Source organism: Perissodus microlepis, chromosome 15 (assembly GCF_051167445.1).
Source record: "Perissodus microlepis isolate ML-2025 ecotype Zambia chromosome 15, ASM5116744v1, whole genome shotgun sequence".
Taxonomy (NCBI): Eukaryota; Metazoa; Chordata; class Actinopteri; order Cichliformes; family Cichlidae; genus Perissodus; species Perissodus microlepis.
Genome location: NC_140475.1, coordinates 10,759,552 through 10,781,447, shown reverse-complemented (window position 1 = coordinate 10,781,447; position 21,896 = coordinate 10,759,552). Strand labels below are relative to the sequence as shown.

The 21,896-nt window shown below is 39.2% G+C and overlaps 2 protein-coding genes across 2 annotated transcripts in view; one reads left to right on the top strand and one right to left on the bottom strand.

The window, feature by feature from the left end:
• The window catches only part of mettl24 (methyltransferase like 24), a 38,197-nt gene extending 34,667 nt beyond the window's left edge, over nucleotides 1-3,530 (top strand). The window contains exon 5 of the mRNA XM_084953036.1: nucleotides 2,558-3,530. Coding sequence (XP_084809162.1) covers nucleotides 2,558-2,902 — 345 coding nt within the window. The 3' untranslated portion in view covers nucleotides 2,903-3,530. The remainder of the gene's footprint in view (nucleotides 1-2,557) is intronic.
• Nucleotides 3,531-3,780: 250 nt separating this feature from the next.
• cdc40 (cell division cycle 40 homolog (S. cerevisiae)) lies at nucleotides 3,781-21,774 on the bottom strand. Its single transcript, XM_084953035.1, has 15 exons — nucleotides 21,553-21,774; nucleotides 21,047-21,133; nucleotides 19,957-20,086; nucleotides 19,780-19,866; nucleotides 19,518-19,657; nucleotides 19,061-19,157; nucleotides 16,834-16,973; nucleotides 15,142-15,216; nucleotides 14,905-14,950; nucleotides 13,463-13,564; nucleotides 12,153-12,268; nucleotides 10,997-11,130; nucleotides 8,459-8,535; nucleotides 4,914-5,058; nucleotides 3,781-4,355 (listed from the first exon to the last, which is right to left on the bottom strand). Exons 1-15 carry the CDS (start codon nucleotides 21,742-21,744, stop codon nucleotides 4,178-4,180), a joined length of 1,746 nt encoding a protein of 581 aa, XP_084809161.1. The 5' UTR covers nucleotides 21,745-21,774; the 3' UTR covers nucleotides 3,781-4,177.
• Nucleotides 21,775-21,896: the final 122 nt, after the last annotated feature.

Genomic DNA, 21,896 nt, shown 5'->3' with positions numbered 1-21,896 from the left:
CAGTGTGCCGGAGGAGCAAGCAGCAAACAGCAGGAGAACTGTTTCTTCTCCAATCCTCAGCGACAGGAAAGGCAGCAATCAAGAGATGGGAGTCGCTCTGAAAGGTCAAAATATGCATTTGTGCGGCACTTCTTATCTCCGTTAGTTAAAAAAGAAACACACACACGCACAGATGACTCATTCACACAGCTCTAGTGACCAGCTGACACAGCGCACACGCTGTCACGGTGGGTGCAAATGTCAGTAGCAGGAAGTCACATCTCATTTAGCGAAAAAGAGCTGCACATTGGACAATCGATCATGGCAGTAATTGCGTAACACTGCCCATACGGGATTTAATTAGCCTAAGCAGAAAAACTTACATCTAACAGTCTTTGGACTAAGAATGTGCTTTTTGTGCCTAAACGATGCACTGAAATAATTAGAGAAAAAAATGTTACACTCACGCATTTTTGCTTGCTTTTTAAACGGTTGCAGAAATAGCCCAAAGACAGGTTAATGCAGCTGTTGAAGTGTTTTCACCAACCTTTTAGATTCTAGTAAAATTAATATTTGGAAGTATGATCTGCTCTTTGGTGGCATAGTCACCAATAAAGGCACACATTCCTAGTAATAATGTCAGGGTTTCTGTCCTGTTTGGCTGGTCAGTTGAGGTATTCTGTGTGCAATAAAAAGAAAAAATAAAGTCTGGGTAATAGCTAGGATTTATCTCAAATAAATACATTTCCATTTAATTAACAAGCCCGAATGTAAACTCCCATTTTGCAGTTCTGCTCTCAAATCAGCAAACTTGTTTGTTTACACAGACTCAGACAACTTTTTATCAAAAGCCTCTCTAAAACGAAAATGTGTTCCAATGCCTAATGCTGAGATTGCTGTACAGAAGTAATCACATACATTATGACTCACTGGAAGCAGAGGAACTCATTGCTCATTGGCTAAAACCATTTACAGCAGTCTCACATTAATATCTCTGTTAGGGAGGGCAGGAATTTCACAGCGTGCAAAGTCATTTGACATAAAATTGTCTATGGAGTCTATCCACCGGGGCTGATCAGCTTCATTATTGCAGAGTCAATTTTTCTTTGTGTTTTGTGTGTGTGCATGTGTGTGTTTCAAATCTAATCCTGAGTTCTAAATGAATTTTTATAAGATAGCCACAGAAATGCATGCTTTTTGATTTGCTGGCACAGTTTAAAATTCAAATGAAGCTTAAAAGATAAAAGTTAACATTGTTAAATATAATAGAATATAAAATACAAACAGATCGGGATTGCTCGTGGTGATATTGCCATAAGCGTACTATCATGAGTGAATTCACAGATGTACATAATGGTTGTCTGTCACCCCCATGACCTCCTTTTTTTTTTAACCTGACTGCATTTCTTTGCTTAGTTTAAATGTTTTCCCTGTGCTAGTGTGGCTTTTCTCCAGATACTCTGGCTTCCTCCCACAGTCTGAAAATGTGCATTTTGGGTTAACTGGATTGACATAATGTGAGTGTGAATGTTTATCTGCCTCTCTGTGTTGGACCTGTGCTAGACTGTTGACCAGTTCAGTGAGTACACTCCATTTCGAAGACATGAAAATAAAAACGCTCACTTGTCTGCAGTTAAGCATGAAGCCAAAGGAAATCAGAATATTTGAACAGAAATAACCCCCATGCTCCACCCATAGACATGGATATGGGACCACAAAGGCAAAAAAGGCCATTTCTGGGAAGTCCACGGAAGAGAAAAATGACAACAGATAGAGTGAAGCTGTGTGATCATCTATAATCCTTACAACACAACACAATGTACGCACACATAAGCAGATAGAAATTACATTAGCATTAGTTTTCAGCGATGTCTCATCATTTTCCATCACGTGATTTTTGTCCAATTAAAAAACAAACAAACATGTTTCTGCTTGTGGGAGTGAGGGACAATGATGGGGAGGACAGAGGACAATATTTTGCCACAGTTGTTTTTGAATCCTGTTCAGTTACACTAATGAGGTCTGGGGATATTGTGCGGTGTCAAATGCATCAATTGGAGAGGAGCTTGTTTAATATATATGCTGCCATACCACCCGACACTTAGTTTAGCTCAAGAAATGTTATCAGCCTATTTGTTTAGTTTTTTTTTTTTGTAGGTAGGAAAGACTATTTAATGCACTAATCCCTGATATTTTCTTTGGTTAATGTATTATTGACTATGGCTACATGATGGACTTCCTGAGAAAATTACGAGATACTGGTGAGCCTGAAAGACTCTGCTATACTAGACCTGAGAGGAAGCCCAGTGTCCTGAGGATATGCATTAAACTTTGAGCATGCATGAATGTCCTTACATGAATATGACCTAAGGGTGCTATTAACATTCATCTTCTGAAGCATTTCCTTCCTGCTCTATCACAGCAAGTCTTGTCAGGCTGCTCTTTCACTCAATCCATCATCAAGCTTCACTTTTCATCTTTTAATAGCTTTTGCATGTAAGAACTCCATGCAGCTTGGTGTCATTTATTACCTAAACAAGATGCATTTAAATCTGAAGTTTTTCTGGTTCTGTTTCAGGTGGATGTACTGAAGGCAGACATGGAGAGTGCAGAATGGAAGATTTTGGAAAATTTGATCCTCGAAAGAGTTCTAGATTCAGTGGGACAGCTGCTGCTGGAGCTTCACCTGCACTGGGCAGGCTTTGAGGTGGGTGGCGATGAGCCATCTGTGGTGCGGTACTGGTACAGCCTGCTGAAGGAGCTTGAACGCTCCGGCTTCCACCTCTTCCACATCCACAGCGATCCTGCCAAACCTCACATTTTTCTACAGAAGAATGTGCTTAATGCCAGCAGTGCTTACACCTTGAGCTGGGTGAATACTCAGTGGAGGCCTTTAGGGAAACCAGATAGAACTCAAAAATAACTTTTTACCGTCGCTGATAACTGGAAATCTGAATGTGTAACATGGACTTTCTGGGGCACAGCTCTCTTCAAATACACTGCTCTTATCTGGCCCGACCTTTGAAAAAAAAGTAAAAATCTCTGCTCCTACTTATCCTCCCGCTCATCCTCTGCTGGCCTGCGATGACCTAAGCCAAGTAAAGGAGCAGCATAATTACCTCCAGAGGCTCTGTGTTCTACCTCATAGTGGCTGTATTATTGGCTGCAGGAAAGTCACAGTCAAAATCATCAAGGTCCTATCTAAGCCTGGCCCAAAGTCAGGCGGTCCTACCTGATAGTAGACAGCAGAAGTCCAGAGACCACGCAGCTCACGAGCTAAATTATGAATTCAAGGAAGCAGATACAGCGTTACAGGGTCACCGAGAGTGAGTGAATATTTTAAGGAGGCGGGAAAGAGACGGGATCTGCTCCTGAAGTAGTTTCCATGCATCATCACAGCATGACAATGTGATAAATGGGACTGTACACTTGTGCAGAGTTTGCTTGTTGGCTATTTAAACGTGGATATTTGTGCAAGTAAGAGAAAAACAACTGTAATTCCAGTTTCTGGAATTATAATAGAATAACCCCCCCCCCAAAAAAAAAAATAATTCACACATAAGAATTTTACACCATCAGTTCCCTTCCTCGTGTTCAGCTGGCGTTTGTCTGTTCAGCACCGCAACACTGCCAACAATCAGGAAAAGTAACACTTTAAAATGACAACATTATTCAGTTATTGAAATTTACCAAACCTTTTGATGATGAGCCGAATTTCTCCTCATGATTTTGATTTTAAAGAATAAACACTTTGGGGGTTTTTTTTTCCCAAAGGGAGGAGTGCTTCGTTTTTTAAAAAGGTAGACTTTAGGTTGTTTATTTCCACAAAGAGATGGCCATACAGCTGAAAACAAAGAATATATTTTATCAAGAATATGAAAGGTATACTACCAGAACATTGGAAAATACAGTAACAAAAAAAAAGAAGAAAAAAGAAACATTAAAAATAACAAGGTACCCCCTGTAATACTTCTTCTGCAGTAGGAACAATCCTTTGAAAGTTCTTGTTTGTACAGATATTACATGACTAAGTATTTTGATCTTTCACAGGGTAAAAAACAAATACACCTGTACAATCAGACTGGATACCAGTCTTTTGGCTTTGACTCAAAAACAGTTCCAGACCATGAGACAATTGGCCTCCTCCTTTTTATTGAACCAGTCCATTATTTCCAGAAACCCCTCCTCAGGGACAGATCTAATCCCAGAGTTTTATCTGTCCATCCCAGCCACAGGTGATGACCTTGGAGGTTTCATGTGGATGCCACAGGGCGCTGATGCACACCTTGTCATGAGCCTTGATCCTGTGATAAAGCTTGGTGGTTTTCCAGTCCCAGATGTTCAGCTTTCCATCTGCATCTCCTGACACCACATAACTGGTAGAAAGAAACGTGTTTCATAATTAGCACATGGTTATAAAAAATAAAGAAAGAACTTCTGTCTTCACTTCAGCAGCCAAAAGGTGGGAGTTGGAATTTTTGGTATTTAATCTAGGCAGGGGTTGCAATGTTGCCATGGATACTGAAAGGAAGTGAGGGCACCTGCTCACAGTCGTGGGTGGTGGGTGAGAAGAGGGACAAAAAGGGGTCTTAATGGGCGTTTTGTGTAAAAATAGGAAGATATCCTGTGAGCTCTCCTAGTGATGGCTGTACGTTTTTTTTCGCCAAGAGTGCTTCATTACCTGGATGCATTTTAAAGCTCAGGATGAGAAACAGCTTACAGAATACAAGCAAAGGTATCTCAATATACTGATCATCTGCATAATGGTGCATTTGGACCCAGTTTTTAATTCACCCATTACACTAATAGCAAATTTTTATTCATAAGTACTGTTTAGTATTTACTAGTGGAATATTCTAAAGCTTTAAGCATCTCTACTTTGTGGTTTCTGTTAGAATAAAACTTCCCTTCAGAGTGACATTGTGAAGGCTTACCTCATGTCTGGGGAGAAGTCCACTTGGCATGCATAGCCAGCTACCATGTGACCCTTGAAGACTTTCTTTTTGTTTAGTCTGAAGCGGTTTTGGGCTCCAAAGATCAAAATCTGGTTGTCCATGGACTGACAGGCGAGCCATTTACCTTAAAAAACAAAACAATAAACCATTGGCCAACTATTCTGCAAAGCACTTGTGCCCTTGATAACACAATACACATTTCTTGCAAAAAAAATCAAAGAGAAAACAAAAGCATTTTTGGATGTTCACAGTGAAATTTCAAGGTAATGTTTGAGTTCAAATTCAAACGCATATAAACTTTAAAAGTTGTCCCCAAACCTTTTAAATGTATTATTTGCATGATTCTGTACAGCCAAGTGTTTAACAAGCAGCCCCTCAGATCTTCAGTGCGGTATTTTGATGATATCTTACACTGCTAGCATGCACTAAACCTGACAGTGCAAAAACTGTGATCTGGAGGGACATTAACTAACAGCAGGTACACAGTAAATGGTAGAAACTGCCTCATAGCCAAAATTCTTCAAAACAGCAAAACTGGAAATTTGGATTGAAGTGGACAGCCCTTTGAAAAGGGCATGAACTCATCATTCTGCCATCAGTGAATTGGAAAGATTGAGGCAATTTAGGGAAAAAATAAAAAGAGGTTTTGCATCAGTGGCTGCTCAGCAGAGATCTGCTTTAGAGAGCATTTCAGCCCCTGACAATCCAACAGTTTCAACATCACTGCACGATGGTGAGAGGCAGTGCTTTAGTGTCAAAGCATTATACAATTCTCCGCACTTTTTAAAAGTGTACATGAGGAAATTACTAATTCGATCTGAGAAAGAAATGTAGTTCTGGTATGTGTGTCCTCTTTTTACACCACCCCCAGAAAACTTGTCAGCAAATGTCAAATAGAATAAGTGCAGGAGAATGAAAACAACTTGACCAATTTCAGCAGCGCACTGGAGCTCTGTCTGCTTAGTCAACATGAAAAAGAGATGGGGAAGAGCAGAGAGGGGGGGTTGTTGTATATATGGTGCCAAGTGGGGCTGGGTGCCATTTAGGCTTGAGAGAAAACTGAATGGTCTCCCACTGAGAGCTCATTCATTATTCACATGCTAAAGATAAACAAACCACGCTGGAACAAATACGAATATTGCCCAAAGGAAGAAGGCAAGTACGAAGAGAACAGGAGGAGAGAAAAAATTAAAAACTGGGGGGAAAAAATGTAGAAAGGAAAAGAACAAATGAGGACAAAAAAAAAGGCTTTTGTAGGTTGCCTACAGAGATATTACATAAATTACAATGGAGATGTTTCCATGGATACAAAATGGTAGTGTAATATACTTGGGTGGGGGGCAGATTCTCCTCTGCTAGGTTCTGCTCCATGTGTGGAGAAGAGCTTTACACACAGAACACACACATTCAAGCAGACACACAGGGTGAAACTGGGAGCAGTGGAGAGAAGCAGCTCAACCAAGGACAGTCCTGGAAACTAATGACTACCAGCCAAAGTTAATCCTGTACTAACAGGCCAGCTTTGACAAGCTATGCTTCATCTGTTAAATTTTGTGATCATGCGTCTACATCCCTACAACAAGCCCAGGCATGAGGACTAGAGCACATGTTTATGCTCATATGTTTTGGTTATGGCCCAAATTATCCAATTTCTCATGTCCAATTTATAAGAGCTTTTCTAAATTTATTGGAAAATAATTTTTCATTGTTACCCCAAATTCAGCCTTTTGTGGCAGGAAGGTTCATCTTCACAAATGTAAGGACTCATTAACTGAATGGTATGGACAGAGTATTAGTGACATCAGATACTTTTTACAACTTGGGGAGGGGAAAAAAGATGCACTGCTTAAAAATAAGGATCTATTAAACTGTTTTCTGTCTTTGGTGTCAAATATAGAAGCAAAAGATCTGTGATGAATAAGTGGCTTTCATTATTCATTTTCTTTTCTTTTGGGTGTGTGATCTGACTGTTATGCTTTTTTTCTTTTATCCTGTGATCAGAGCACATTTTAGTTTATATGTGATCACTTTTATATTATAAAAACAAATAAATTTCTTGATCAAGAAAAAGAAAATCACAGTGGAAAATATTACCTTGGCTACTTTTGTGGTAATACTTGATCCATGTTGTATCTCCTATTACACTATGCTGCTGGCACCATGTAGTAATAGATTTACTAAATTATTTCATCAATGGCTGTAGCTCATTTGGAAAAAACAAAGATGAAAAATGCCCTTTATTTAGTTTGCACTACAAACGCTACTGCCCGCAGGCTGCAATCACAGATAAAATGTTACAATTAAAAAAAAATCCTGAGTAATTTTCAGAAAAATTCTCTTATGAAGTGAGACCACAGCAATAACATTATTACAAATTGTCTTGATATAATTGTGATTTAATTTTGAGGCTTTTATTGCCCACTCCTATTATGCAATTTAAATTTGTTAACTGGGTCTAATCAACATAACATTTCCTGGCTGCAGCTTATTTGCAGTACAGGTAAGAGTACCATAACCTCGGCAATTGGGTAAGAATATGAATGGATATATGGATCTCACAGAGTGATACTGCTCTGAAATCTGGCGGCACTGCATGAAGGCATGGTAAAGGTACTTTACACAAAAAGAAATGTAAAATTCAGCAATTACAAAAAAATTACAGGCTTATAACGGAGTCCTACAACCCTGACCTAAATCTCTACTATCAAAGAAGTAAAAGCTTTGCTCGTGTGGAGAAAGACATCAACAATCACATTTTTGCTCCCCATCAGTTTGGAAGGGTTATAAGCCCACATTGATTTGAAGTCCATAATTCCACAATGAAAAAGTGGAAAACATTACAGTGCCATTAGAAAGAGGGACTGAACAAGTTTGGCTTGCTTGGAAGGGCTGCCCGAATAAAGACTTGTCTCTAAAATAAACATGGCAGCTGCACTGAGTCCTGTGAAAGCCCTCTTTTTCACACGACGGTATGCTAACTGACAGTATACAGTCATACAGCTGTTCATCTTAAAAATAAATAGCATTGGGTGCCAGTGTAGCTCACTGATGGAGCAGGCAACAGGTCCTAGGTTTGAGTCCGACCCATGGCCCTGTGTTTCTTCTCTTGTTCCCTCGCCCCACTTCCCTGTCTAATCTTACTGCTCCAGTGTCCAAAAGGCAAAATTGCTCAAATATTAAACATTTGTTTTGACATCAAATGTACACAGTTTAAGTCACTCAAGTGTCCAAATATTTCTGTTATCCAACAGTTAATGCATTATCTGTGATGATTAAACAGCCAGAGCGAAACACAGGCAGCTGACATGTATTGATAAAAAAATCTGGATCTCACGGCAAGCAGAAATCTCCACGTACAACAAGCTTACTGCACTGAGAATATCTGTTTTTCCCACCTTGCCTGAGCGATGGCAAATCTCAGAAGGTGTGACTCTACTTCAGTGTGGTAATGCAGGTTTATGCTCCCTCAAGTCGCCTGTCCTTGACTGTGTTTATGAGTGTTTGGCCATGATTAGTCTACTTACCATTGGGAGAGAGAGTCACAGCTGGCATGGAGTGCATACTGGGCTCAGCAATGTACTTAAAGTCCACAGGGATGTCCCTGAAAAAGGCACAAAACACTGTGAGTACACTTGAAGATGGGTTAAACAGTGGATGAGAACAACGTGAGAAGGCTCTTAGCAATAACAGCTCTACGGGAAAACATCGACAGAGCTGTTGTTTGTTTGACATTGAAGGTGCTTATGCCAGCTCAAAACTGCTTATTTACTAGAGAGAGAAGAGCTGTGGTGGAGGTGAAGAAGGAAAAAAAACAAACAGGCTGTATCACCATTAGTGCTACAGTAAATAAAGAAATCTTGTAAATAATGTGAAAGATGCTTTTGATGCTGCACCAGCCACCAATTATTTATGAAACCCTCCTTTGCTCCTTCACCCGGCCTCGCTGTTCTTTTATGCTCTGCTATGTCTCTCTGCTTTGGGAGAAATAGCAAACTTGGCTATTTGATCTTAACTTGTCTGAAGAAGATCATTCAAATGTACAGTGCATGTATGTGTGTCTGTCAGGATGACAGTGTGCCAATTTGGTGAGACTTGCTGTAAAATAAAGCAAAGTCCTAAACTCAACTTGCCATCAGCTTTACTAAAACCACATCCTTGTTTCTTTCTGTGACGAGTGACAGCTGGGGCTGCACGACCGTCACACGGTCAGAGATTAAGGAGCTTCTGTGTTTGTTCAAGCCAGAATCTGCAGTCAAGCCAAACTAAACTCCATAACTAAAAACCCACACTTTGTTTTTAGACACACTACTTCAGTGGGTCTGAAATTAAGATTTCTATAACATAATTTACCTCATTATATGTGCTAATTTGAAACGAAGGATGGTTTCACAAAACAAGCACTGACAGATTTAATTCATTTATTCATTTGTTTCCTTTTCAAATTATTCTAAGAACATTCCGATTTGGGAGTTTTATTAAGCTGAGATAAATTGATCGCTTCTAAAAAAGCAGGCTTTTTATGAAATCAAGTTCTGGGGAGGCTGTAGCAGTTCTTTGACCATCCTGAGTGATTCTTACAATATGCTTCCACAGTCTCCACCACTTATCTCCCGCTATCCTTTTCCCTCTCATTTTATTATCATTCCAAGTGTCCCCGTGGGCTTCATCGCTCTCTACATGATGTCTTTATGATCAAGAGTTAATTCCCCTTGTTGGTGCAGTTTGGTACATTTTGAATCAATTGTAATCCTCCTGGAAAGCATTCACAGACTCTCCTGATGACAAACCTCTGCTATAGATAAAGTAGTCACCCTGGGAACACTATGTGTGAGAACGTGGACAGAATTTAAATTGCGTGTAGGCGTTTTCGCTATGACGTGAATGGCTTGTGGATTTGCTGCCTCACAGTCTATTCCGTGTGCTCTCAACATGCCCCTCTCTGCTAGACGCCGCTTCTATTCTTGCAACATGAGACTATTCTTGTAAATTCAGCCTAATGCAGCTCTCACAGGGAGAGTGGGGCAGGGGGACTAGAGCCAGGTGGTATCTGTGGGAGAAAGCGGGACCGTCAAGTCACTTTTTGGCCTGACATACCACTTGCCCGCTTACTCCCACGCTGCACTAAAAAAAAGCTCATGGGAGCCCGAAGTTTGCCCAAAGCAGACTCTTAGGATTTAATTCTTTAGCTTGTTGTTGTTGTGTTTATCTTTAATTCTGTCTTTCACATTGACCTAAAGTGTGCAAAAAACTTTTTTAAGCAGATAATCCATCTCACATGCTCATGAGGAAGTTTTGACAATTAAACCAAACTAAACACAAATGGCCTCCCCTTGAAGCATTCCATGGAAAGCTTTGTTTATCTGGTGGTTTTTAAATATTTATTATCTATAAACAGCAAATAGCTGAGTTTGTTTACCATGACAGGACACCCCAGCCAGTGTACAAGCCCTTCCCGGTGGTCTTTTGGTTGTCCAAACAATTACAAACAGCGGGATATGGACATCTTTAATTTTGTCATTAAAATTCATGTTCGTGTTTTCTTTCAGCATTCCCAAAAGTGGGATTTAAACCTTCCAGTCATCCCAGCACATACACATTACAAATCATTTCATTCACATCGTTTTAGTTAGTTACACTCATATATAAAAGTCTGTATCCCCCGTGTCTGCTCCTGGGCTGCTCATCACAGAAGAACAATAATATATAAAAGCACTTGATGTGCCCAAGGTGCATCTTAACAAGCCTATAACAAAGTTAAAAAAATACAATCCAGAGCTAATACTTGCACAGCTCAAAATTACACTGAATACCCAGCTGTCTGTAACTCCTGATTGTTTCGTTTTTTAATTATAGTCCACACTGGTTCACTTCCTTCTTGCTTTACATTCATATTGTTGATTGATTTCTCCAAGCCAATATCAGCTACAGTCTTCTGTTATTAAACGCAGAGCATTAGGGAGGAGGATTACATGACTTGCTTGGAAGAACGGCAGCAACAACTACAGCGGCACTCTCAAGTTTCAACTATGGCATAAGCAGTTCAGGCTGCACTCGGTACTTACCACTCCCAAACTCGAAGACTCTTGTCGTCTGATGTGCTGACAAACCGACGGTTCTCGTCAACAAAGGTGATGGTGTTGACGGCGCCCAGGTGACGATCGTACTCCTGAACCACCTCGCCTGTCCTGATGTCCCACTTTTAGAGACACAAAGAGGCACAGACAGCACAGCAGACAGAAGGGAGGTAAACAAATGTATCCCATGAGTCAAAAAGTGGAGTATTAAAATTAATTCACAATCCCTCCAACACTTGTTCCACTGTGCCTTGCTATATTCGCATGGAGTGCTCATTACCAAAATAAATACAGCTCGTCTCAGTCGCACTGCAAAAACAGAGAATATGGCTCACTGTGGGAGACTCCCTATGAGAGCAGCTATAAACTGTACCGATGTTATGAACCTTTTAAATTGCCTTAATGTAATCACAGCGATTAGCAATCAAACAGACTTTAGTCTTAAAAATTAATATTTTGAGAGAAAACAGCATGTACAAATTAAAATATAAAAGGCAACCACACAGAAACCCCTCCAGGGACAGCAAACAAATAAATAAATAAAATTAAGCTCGTCTGTTCGGATGGCTTTCACACCAAATTCCATTTTTTTTCCCACCCTTGGGGTGAGCAGCCATCTGTTCTCATAACCCGAAATGGGGACCTGCATGATTTAATGCTAACCCTGATTATTGTGCCAGATTGTGACTGACAATTACAACTCAATGTTTTTTCCCCATTTGCTAATCTCCCAGAATTAAAATGTCTTTCTAGAGATTTCCAAACATCCATTGCTCTGAAATGTGGAAAATAAAAACTATATCACACTTGAGCTGTCCTTTCAGCATGTTGAGAGGTTCGCATGACTCGTTCTAAAAACGTGATAGTGTATTTATAGATTTCCTACTTTTATCACATATTGTTCTCTTTCCTTCGCCTCTTGTTTACCCTAATACTTCTTGTGATTAATGAGTTGCTCTAGTCCTGTCAGCCACTGAACCTCTTACAACTCCCACACAACTACACACACTAGCGCTGGAGGATGAGACAGGAGTATATTTCACGGTCCTGCGGGCACAGGGAGTAAACAGAGAAATTCATGTGTGCAACCTGCTTGGCCAACATGATCGACTTTTCTTGCGGTGGAAGAAATGGTCAGCTTTACCTGAACTATCTTCTTATCTGACATGCCAGCCACAAGAAGGTTCTGTTTGTCCTCATCTGGGTTGAACTTCACACAGTATGGTACCTTCCTGTTGGTGAAGTGGGAGATACACTGGCCTGTGGTGGGAAGCAAATTGAAAGTCAGAGCTCCAGAATAATCCACAGTGGCTCCCTCACAAAGGCACACTGAAGTTGCTTTAAAATTTAAGGACACACTACAACTTTCAATGCTGTATGCTCCATATCCCTGCAGGTGGTGACAACTCAGCTGTAACACACAAAAATTTCCTAGTGTTCATTCGGTAAAGGTGAATCACCACAGGGATGATGCTTCAACTACTGCTACAACCAAGGAAACAGGAAATTGAAATGACTGAAAACACAGAGAGGCACTTGTATGCTAAAATAGCACGCTTTTTATATTACTGCTATAATACAGGAAGAAACAATCCCCAGAAAAACAAAACACAACAACTAGTCATTTGACAAATCTAACTCAAGCAAATCAACTTTTAGGAGAAGTATTTGGATGATGTGTCCTCCACTGATATCAACAAGTGGGGGATTTAATGCTTTTCTGCCCTCTGCTGGAGCAGCACTCTTGAGCTGGAAGGGGTAAAAATGTGACGGATGAGCCAAGTGGGTTTTTTTTTAAAGGGAAACCATGGGCCCAACTTCTAGAGGGAGCACAGACTGACACAGATCGAGCAGATCAACTAAAATTTGGTTTTACTAGCAGACTTCACCTCCACAATAAAGGTGTGTTAGACATCATGTCATTCATCCTAATTGATCTATTATGTTAACCGGGTATAACCATTTTTAAATCAGTTAACCTGTAAATTATTTTTCTCGTTAATCATTTTAGAAATAATGAAAAATCCATCCATTATTATTTCTTTAAAACTCCCTGTTTATCCAGCCAGCAGACCAAAATTCAAATGCATCCGATATAAATTACTGAAAGAAAAAAGAAATCCAAATCCTGGATTACAGTATTGGTAGTTTTGCTTAAAAAAAAAAAAAAAAAAGATTAATTATTAAAATCTCTATGTTGATTAATTGGTTTTAGCGTTAGTGATAAAATTCATGTGATCTTGGACTGAAAACAAGTTCGTGCAGAGAAAATATTTATCATCTAGGAATATATGTGGTTAATTAAATCATTCAATAGGTCATCTTCAAGATAATCATTTATATATTTCTCTATTTAATTATTTCTTTGAAGTTTTATTGATTTGGTCACTTTAAGATTTAAAAAGGAGCCGTACGCCTACATAAAGACCGTATTGCTGTCAGTGGCCCACGTACCTGTCTCAGAGTCCCACAGTTTAATGTAGCGGTCATATGCAGCGCTGAGGAACTGGGTCCCGGTGTTGTTGAAACAAATGTCTCGCACTGCTTTGCTGTGACCTAACACATACACAGACACAGACCACACATATATTACAGACAAATAAATACATCCTCTAAAATTCATTTTCCTGCATGCCCCAATCTTGTTACCAAGAATCCCCCAGCTGTCCTCCTTTGAAAGCAAAATCATTTGAGAAATATGAAATTTGGTTAAGGGGAATAAAAGATGCTGAATAAAGGAATAAAAAAAGGGAGATGAATAAAGGAAGATGAAGTGGAATCTGGGAAAATGGAGGAAACGGAATCTTAAAATGAGCCTGTAAAACAGGGTGGTGAAAAAAGACACACCTTCTTATTGTCTCCTAATATCAGTCTATGTAATCCTTTGGGTTTCCCCCCTCATACAGTAGAGGTGATGAGAGGTCCCTGTGGGCCTCATGCAAGCAAACACTTGCCACATTGAAACAGTCTTTAAGCAAGGCTGTACTGTTTTTACAGCATTAACGAAGCCCACTGAGGCCACACGGACTGCAATTAAAACTACTGAAAACAGGCGCACACAATCAAGCAAGTGCTGATCACTGCTTAGTTTGGTAGACATGACAAACAACATCACCTTATAAACAGCTATGTGCAAATTCCTCTAGAAAATTCAAAACACACAAAAAAAACCCAGAAATATTTCTTTAAGCTGTTGGAGAAAATATGAATATCAATATCAGTCTGAGGGTTCTGTCCACAAGGCATAGCCAAATAACTCTAACACACATCATATTTAGCTCTGCTGTTTCTCCTACTCACTACTTTCTAAGCTAGTCAATCTCTGTCAGTTTATTCACTCCTAAACTGTGTTCTCTCCTTCTGTATCTTCTCGTGTCTTGTGCCCTCCCTTGCCCCTCATTCCCCCCGGCCTCTGAGCTGCTGAATTATGCATATTCAGTGAAGGAGCTGACAAGCAGAACCACAGCTGCAAACAATCTCTATTCTGACAGCATGCCATCTCTGGAAAGAGTGTAAGAGAGTCCTGCATGCATTAGCCTAACCTGCCCCCAAACTCCAAATACGCATATATCTGTATATTAAAAAAATAAATAAAAAAATCCCAAATCCCCCCGCGCTCTGTCAGCGGTCAGCAGACATGTCATTAGTCCTCCAGTAATGCTGAGCTCACAATGTGTCACTGCTTTGTATTTCCCAAAAGGCTGAGCGCACTTCATACCTTGACCATATTTTAATGTCAGCATCTTTGCTGATGATCCATTATTATTTATAAAAGGATTAACTTGAATAAATGACACAATTCAATTTTATACAGCAAATTATTAACCGACACCAACACTTATCATGTACCACATCATTGTGATAGATGATGTAGGATGAGCATTTTGCACACTTACCAATAAAAGTCCGAAGACACCTCCTTTCACCATACACCTCCCACAGCTGTGAAGACGAGAGCACACAGTTACAAAAGAGAAAAAAAACTGATTTATACTTTGTGGTATTTAAAATACGGGGTAACAGGCTACTTTATTGCTACAGAGATTATTACACAATCATAAAGATCACATCTTAGATAAATGCGTATACACCCCCACCCCCCTTTTCTCCAGAAACCATATTAGCTTATTTACCTTGATCTTGCAGTCCATGGAGCAGGAAAGCAGAAGATGACCAGAGTTTGGAAACAATCGGATTGCACTGACACCCTAGAACATACACGGGATGAGAAATTTATATTTAACCAAGACTCTTTATTTTGAGTATAGGGCTGTTTGATATAACGATATATATCAGATGACGATATTAAAACTTCTATCGTTTCATTTTACGCTATCAAACTGTTTACTGCATTTTTTTTTCACCGTTTTGATGGTCACTGTAGTGGCTATATTAATTTCTTAAAGTTCTCTCTTTCTCTTATATTTAATATTACCACACTACGGACGGACAAGCGCCTGTTTTTATGCGTTGTGGTTAGCAACAACGACGGTAACACCAACGCGTGTCCGCTTGTTTATGTTCCACATAAACCTTTCACAATAAAGCTCAAGATCCTGTTGAGACTTTTCAAAATAAACTGAATCACGTGAAAGAGCAGATTATTTACGGATGAGAAGTAAAAAAGAGCCGCCAGGTGCTAAAAAATAAACCTTAGACTCAAACGTTAGAACAGGCTTTTCCCCGCAGCACGCCTTGTAATAAATGCTCACAAAGAGAACGAAGGGTGTTACAACTTATGTCTAAAAATGCATCGTTTCATGCATCGGTTAAAACACTCGACTCCAGCTACATGACGCACAGCTGGAAACACTTCACGCAAGTCGAGCTGCCTGAGATTCACAGAATTTACAGAAAATGTTACATTTTTGTAATTTATATCGTTATCGGGATGATAGAATTCTTATATCGGGATATAAGATTTTGGTCATATCGCACAGTCCTATTTGAGTATGCCAGTCACTGTTAGAGCTTATGGCTGATTTACAGTAAAAGCAAGCTGTTTTGCAAATTTTGATATTGTACTTATCTGCCAATCTCATTATGGGTATGTTTTCTGGGGGTCTTTTTCTGTTTTGTTTGTTTTTCTTACTTTGGCACAGAAAAATATTCTAGCGGAAGGAAAATGCTGCAATGTATATCATATAAATGTAACTTGAAATCACAAAGCCATGGCCAGGCTATTGCTATTCAAAGATTTTTAAGTTGGACACACCGGCCAAAACAATAATGCATGCAGGACAGCATGTGTGCAGACTCTTTATTATCATCTTAATTCTGTAATAGTTACGGAAAATATCCATGATTTTCTGCAACATACCAAAGTTTCAAAGTGTCACAAAACTTTGGTGACACCACATGAGCCATTCTTCAACTATTATCTCAACATCAGCACTTCCACACACTTATTATCCTTTTCAAATTTCTTTGTATTCAAATTAGACTCTGAAGTCTGTAACTTTCTGCACAAAGCAGAAAGGAGCCAATTTAAAACTTGAGTGATTTCCTCTCCCTGAAGCGCACTGGCAGATCAGACACTTGAATCACATCTTTCTTGGAATAACCCAGTGTTTGCCTTTATATGTGAATTATAAAGACATGGCTTTGAATCAAACAAAATAATCTCAGATATGTCGGTGCGAAGCAGCTGGTAGATGCCCGTGTTATCACCGTGTTCAGAAATACCTACAAGGTTTTATGGATTTTCTCAGACATTTTACAAGGATTGGATAATGAAATATGTATACACAAATGCCCATGTTTCACTGCTCTCAAAATCATTAAAACAAATACTTTTAGAACCTTTTCCCCCGCCTCAAACTGACCTTGGTGTGTCCAGACCAGACATGAATCTGTTTCTTTGGCAGGTAACATTTGTCTGGAGCATCCGCAGAACGCAGATTGATGCCCACATCCTGTGGGACATGAAGGTACGACCTTCCCTGGTAATCATACATGTCTTTAACTGTGGGAGAGAACAAAAGAAACAGACAAAATGTGATGTAAAAGAATCCTGCAGTATCTGGATCTATGCCCGACAAAGGAACTACCTGACATATTACGTACTTGAGAACAGAAATGAGTAAACTTTGTGAAATATGTTTACGACCTGTTCCCAAAAAGGTTGATACTGTTCATCTGGACGTAGCGTTTTCAGTGGGAGAAACGTTTCGTCACTCATCCAAGCGACTTCTTCAGCCTCAGCTGACTGCAGGTTTCCCCAATCTTATAAACAGTACATTTGCATAATGACTGAAACTAGCACCACTGAAGCGACAATGGGCTGTGAGGTCAGTTCCTTGATCATTAATATGCAAATTGTCATGACCATTGATCAACAACCACTGATCAAAGCCCATTGATCATTGATCAAAGACCGCTGATCAATGGCCATGAGTACCATTCACAGAGAGTTGGGGAATGGCTGCAATCACAGCATTGTAAGATGGTGAAAGATGTACCCTTAGACCCCTCCTCGATTCAGAGATGGTCTTTCCGTTTTCACGTAAATGGCCTCCTTTTATCCGTGCTCAAACCAGCGTTCCTCCCTGTCCAGGATGTGTACATCCTCATCATTGAAAGAGTGTCCACTGGCTTGCAGGTGTAAATAGACTGCAGAGTCCTGGCCTGACAAGGTAGCTCTTCTGTGTTGTGCCATCCGCTTAGCCAGAGGTTGTTTGGTTGCCCTGATGTCTAAATCATGGCAATTCTCCCAACACTTCACAGCGTACACTACATTACTCTGTTTGTGTTGGGGGAACCGATCCTTTGGGCGGACCAATTTTTGTCACAGCGCGGTGTGGGGTTTAAAAGCCACAGAGATGCGGTGTTTAGAAAAAATACTTCTCAACTGTTCTGATAGTCCTGACATATAAGGAATCACAGAAACTTTGAGACGTTATAGGTGACTGAGTTGGTCCTACAGACAAATGGTCTTAAAGGTACACCCTTCAGTAAACCATACAGACTTGGTGTAGATTCCCGTGGGTAAAGCCTGTGGTATGAGGTCCAGTCAGTGGGCTCGTTTCAGTCATTGTGCAAATGTACTGTTTATAAGGTTGGGAAAACCTGCAGTCAGCTGAGACTGAAGAAGTCACTTGGATGTAGGGCTGTGCGATATGACCAAAATCTCATATCCCGATATAAGACATCTATCGTCCTGATAATGATATAAATCACAAAAATTTAACATTTTCTGTAAATTCTGTGAATCTCGGGCAGCTCGACTTGCGTGAAGCGTTTCCAGCTGGGCGTTGTGTACCTGGAGTCGAGTGTTTTAACCGATGCATGAAACGATGCATTTTTAGACATAAGTTGTAACGGCCGCCATTTTCTTTGTGAGTATTCATTACACGGCGTGCTGCGGGGAAAAGCCTGTTCTAACGTTTGAGTCTAAGGTTTATCTTTAAGCACCTGGCGGCTCTTTTTTGCTTCTCATCCGTAAACACTCTACATACTCTTTCAAGTGATTCAGTTTATTTTGAAAAGTCTCAACAGGATCTTGAGCTTTATTGTGAAAGGTTTATGTGGAACATAAACAAGCGGACACGCGATGGTGTTACCGTCATTGTTGCTAACTACAACGCATAAAAACAGGCGCTTGTCCGTCCGTAGTGTGGTTATATAAAATATAAGAGAAAGAGAGAACTTTAAGAAATTAATATAGCCACTACAGTGACCATCAAAACGATGAAAAAATATTGCCGTAAACAGTTTATTTTGCGACACCATGAAACAAACGATAGTGTAAAATGAAACGATAGACGTTTTTATATCGTCATCCGATATATATCGTAATATCGAACAGCCCTACTTGGATGAGTGGCGAAATGTTTCTCCCACTGAAAACGCTACATCCAGATGAACAGAACCTTTTGGGATTTACTTACCTGGATGATTGAGCATGCATCAAGACATTTATGACCTGTTGTTTCTGTATGCTGTTTATAACAGCACAAAATATAATTTAAAAAATAAATAAATAAATAGGCTATATTTTCAATCATGTCTCTAATTGCCACAGCCAATCAAAATTAACAAAAAAGTCAGTACCATGGAGAATAGTCTTCTCTTCTGAAGGAGCATCTTCCTCATTCCTTCCCTTCTTCTGCCTCTTGGCTGTAATTTCATCCAGCTCCTTCTGCTCATCCTGTACAATAACAATAATCACAACCAGGGGATTACTTCACACTTACTGCCTTTTATATAATTATGAAAACAAATACAGCAAACTGAAATGGATTTCATCTAAGATGTAAAAAGGAAATGTGAGTAATAATCAGCATTTGGCCAACTGTGCATGTCATCTATTAAAGTCTAGTACACAACTACATAACTTAAACAAAATATGTTCCATTGCATCACCTATACTATGGGAGATTAAAAAAAAATTGTCTTTAGAGGACGTTAACTGCATCATGGCAAAATATACGAATGTAAATAAAGTATTTAAAAAATGCCTTTCAGGATAACAAGTAGATTAATCACATGGAGAAGCAGTCAAAATTACCTCTGTTGGTTTGGCCACATCTTTCTCATCTGCATATTTTGCCCATGGTCCAAGGTAATTGTCAATTTCTCCTGCATCTCCACCTTTGACCTTTTTCCTCTTCTGTGACTTCTTCAGACCGCTCTCAAACACAGTCAGACCTGTAGGAGAAGCCATATGGTACTAGAATCACAAACTTCCCCTAAACTAAATAACTGAAAAGCTTTTTGAACATATCAGTAGATATTAACACTCAAACATATTGAATATAAATAATATTTACCTTTATGTTTCTCAGCCTCTTCCACTGCACCAATGTAGGTATTAGAGGATGACTCGTGTGTATCAACAGATGGATCTAAAGCATAACCTTTAAGCAAAGAAGGGAGAATTGTAAAGTCATTAAAATTTAAACAGCATCAATACACTGCATCATCCAAACCCAAATCACTAGGCTTACCATATGAGGAGAAAGTCCTCCTTTGCTGTTCAAACATAAAATCATTGACGTGAGCAGGTTCTGCATAGCCAGATAACATGTTCCTGGGGGCAGCCATCTGCTGGCTTTTAAAAGGGTTCATTGGGCCAAACTATGAAGAAAAAAAATATAAAATCATTAGCAATGCTACAGATAAACTTCTGTGGATCCTCATAAAAAACTAATTTATTTTTGCACAAGCCCTCTCATACATGTAGATCTTAAAAAAAACAAAAAAAACCCCACAACATCAATAACAACTGACACAGTGATCAATGTACCAGCAGTTAGACTGATAGGCTGCAGGAGCAATTAAGAGCAATTAAGCAGCCTTAAGTATCTGTTTTACAAAAAAAAAAAAATCAATGAATAGCATAAAATACTCAGGTTAGGGACACTGCAATGGTATTACAACAATCATGAATAATTTAACATTAATAACCATTAACAGCAATAAATATTCTGATTCATAAACTTAAAAATCACTCCCATCTGGTCACAATCTGAAACAAAATAACTATAAGAAGGTAAACAATAATTTACTTGTTTACCTTCTTATATGATTTTATTCTGATACTGACAAATTCTGGCAAATCTTCTGCAAAACCTACCCTAAAAAAAGTAAGTACAGTTTCATGTTACTAGTTTGGGTTGCAGTGCAACTGAAATGTTGCAGGGGGTCTTGAAACAGGCAGGAATCGGACGAAAATCTTGCATTGAAGTGATTCTGCACATAAGATGGTCAAGGCTTTCAGCAAACTATTTTTTTTAAAGTTATTTCTGACAATAATACAATAATACATTCTAAGGGCAAGACTAATTTACCTTTTCCATATTAGAATATTATGTCAGTTGATGAAATGTCTTTTAAGGATGAATAATTGAAATAACTTTCTAATTTCTCTGTGAAGTTGCTCATATATGTATCACCTTTATCATTTAGTGCCGTTTAAAAATAATTAAATATATGTATTTCACACAACTGCATAACAAAGTAATCAAATGTCACTCATGTTATATTATCAGTTAGCTAACTATATGTGTAACCCAGCTCACAAATATTCAGACTTACCTCGGGTGCAAACATGGTTTCATATGTTGGGTTATAAGTGACTTCTTTCATTGCAGGGTCCAGGTGTATGCCCGTCTCAACAGCCTCCTAAAATCGGGATTCGAACAATGAGCAAACGAGCTTCTTGATAAAGGAGACAAGCTCTAGGTTGGTAATTCGCATGTTTTGTTTTACACAAGCACACGTGAGATTTAACTAGTACAGTGTAAGATACATGTAGTTGGACCTTAAGTTACACAGAGATCAATCAGTGTGTATTTTTTTAGAATTAGCTCAGGAGTAATTCCGCAAAGATTACAACACACTTTGCGGAATCTTTCCCGCTTAGTACTACTAGAACAAATCTGTAATTTTAGAGAATAAATAACTTCTAATTACAACACCACCTTTCCACAGTAATTTGAATAACATTTATTATTATCAGCATAACAAGTAAGTAAGCCAGAGTTACTCCCAATAATCTAACTATAAAGTGAGGTTAACGTTAGCTGCTTAGCTTAGCTTACCTTGACAGCGACCTCAGGGGCAGAATTTAAAACAGCCAGAGACATACTGCTCTCCGACTGCAACGGTTTAAGGTGAGCCGTAGCGTCCGGATCGACTGGGTTCACTTTTTCAACACTTGTATTAGATTCAGACTCATTTTCTGAATCGGAATCACTGCCGTATGAAACGAGGGAAGCTATGATGGCAGACATCTTGGATGTTGTGAATGCGGCGGAAGCAGAAGGGCGGTACTTCCGTTATAGAAATGAAGAAAGAATTTATAGATAATTTATTATTCTCTAGGATTGAGAATTTAAAGAACTATAGCATTGCATCTTATACGTATGACCGGAATTATTAACTT

Coding starts and splice junctions, on each gene's coding strand:
- cdc40 (XM_084953035.1), bottom strand. CDS start 21,744: ATGTCTGCCATCATAGCTTCCCTCGTTTCATACGGCAGTGATTCCGAT. Junction 15,217..16,833: donor TCTGGTCTGGACACACCAAG/GTCAGTTTGAGG, acceptor TGTATGTTCTAG/GGTGTCAGTGCAATCCGATT. Junction 14,951..15,141: donor CCATGGACTGCAAGATCAAG/GTAAATAAGCTA, acceptor TCGTCTTCACAG/CTGTGGGAGGTGTATGGTGA.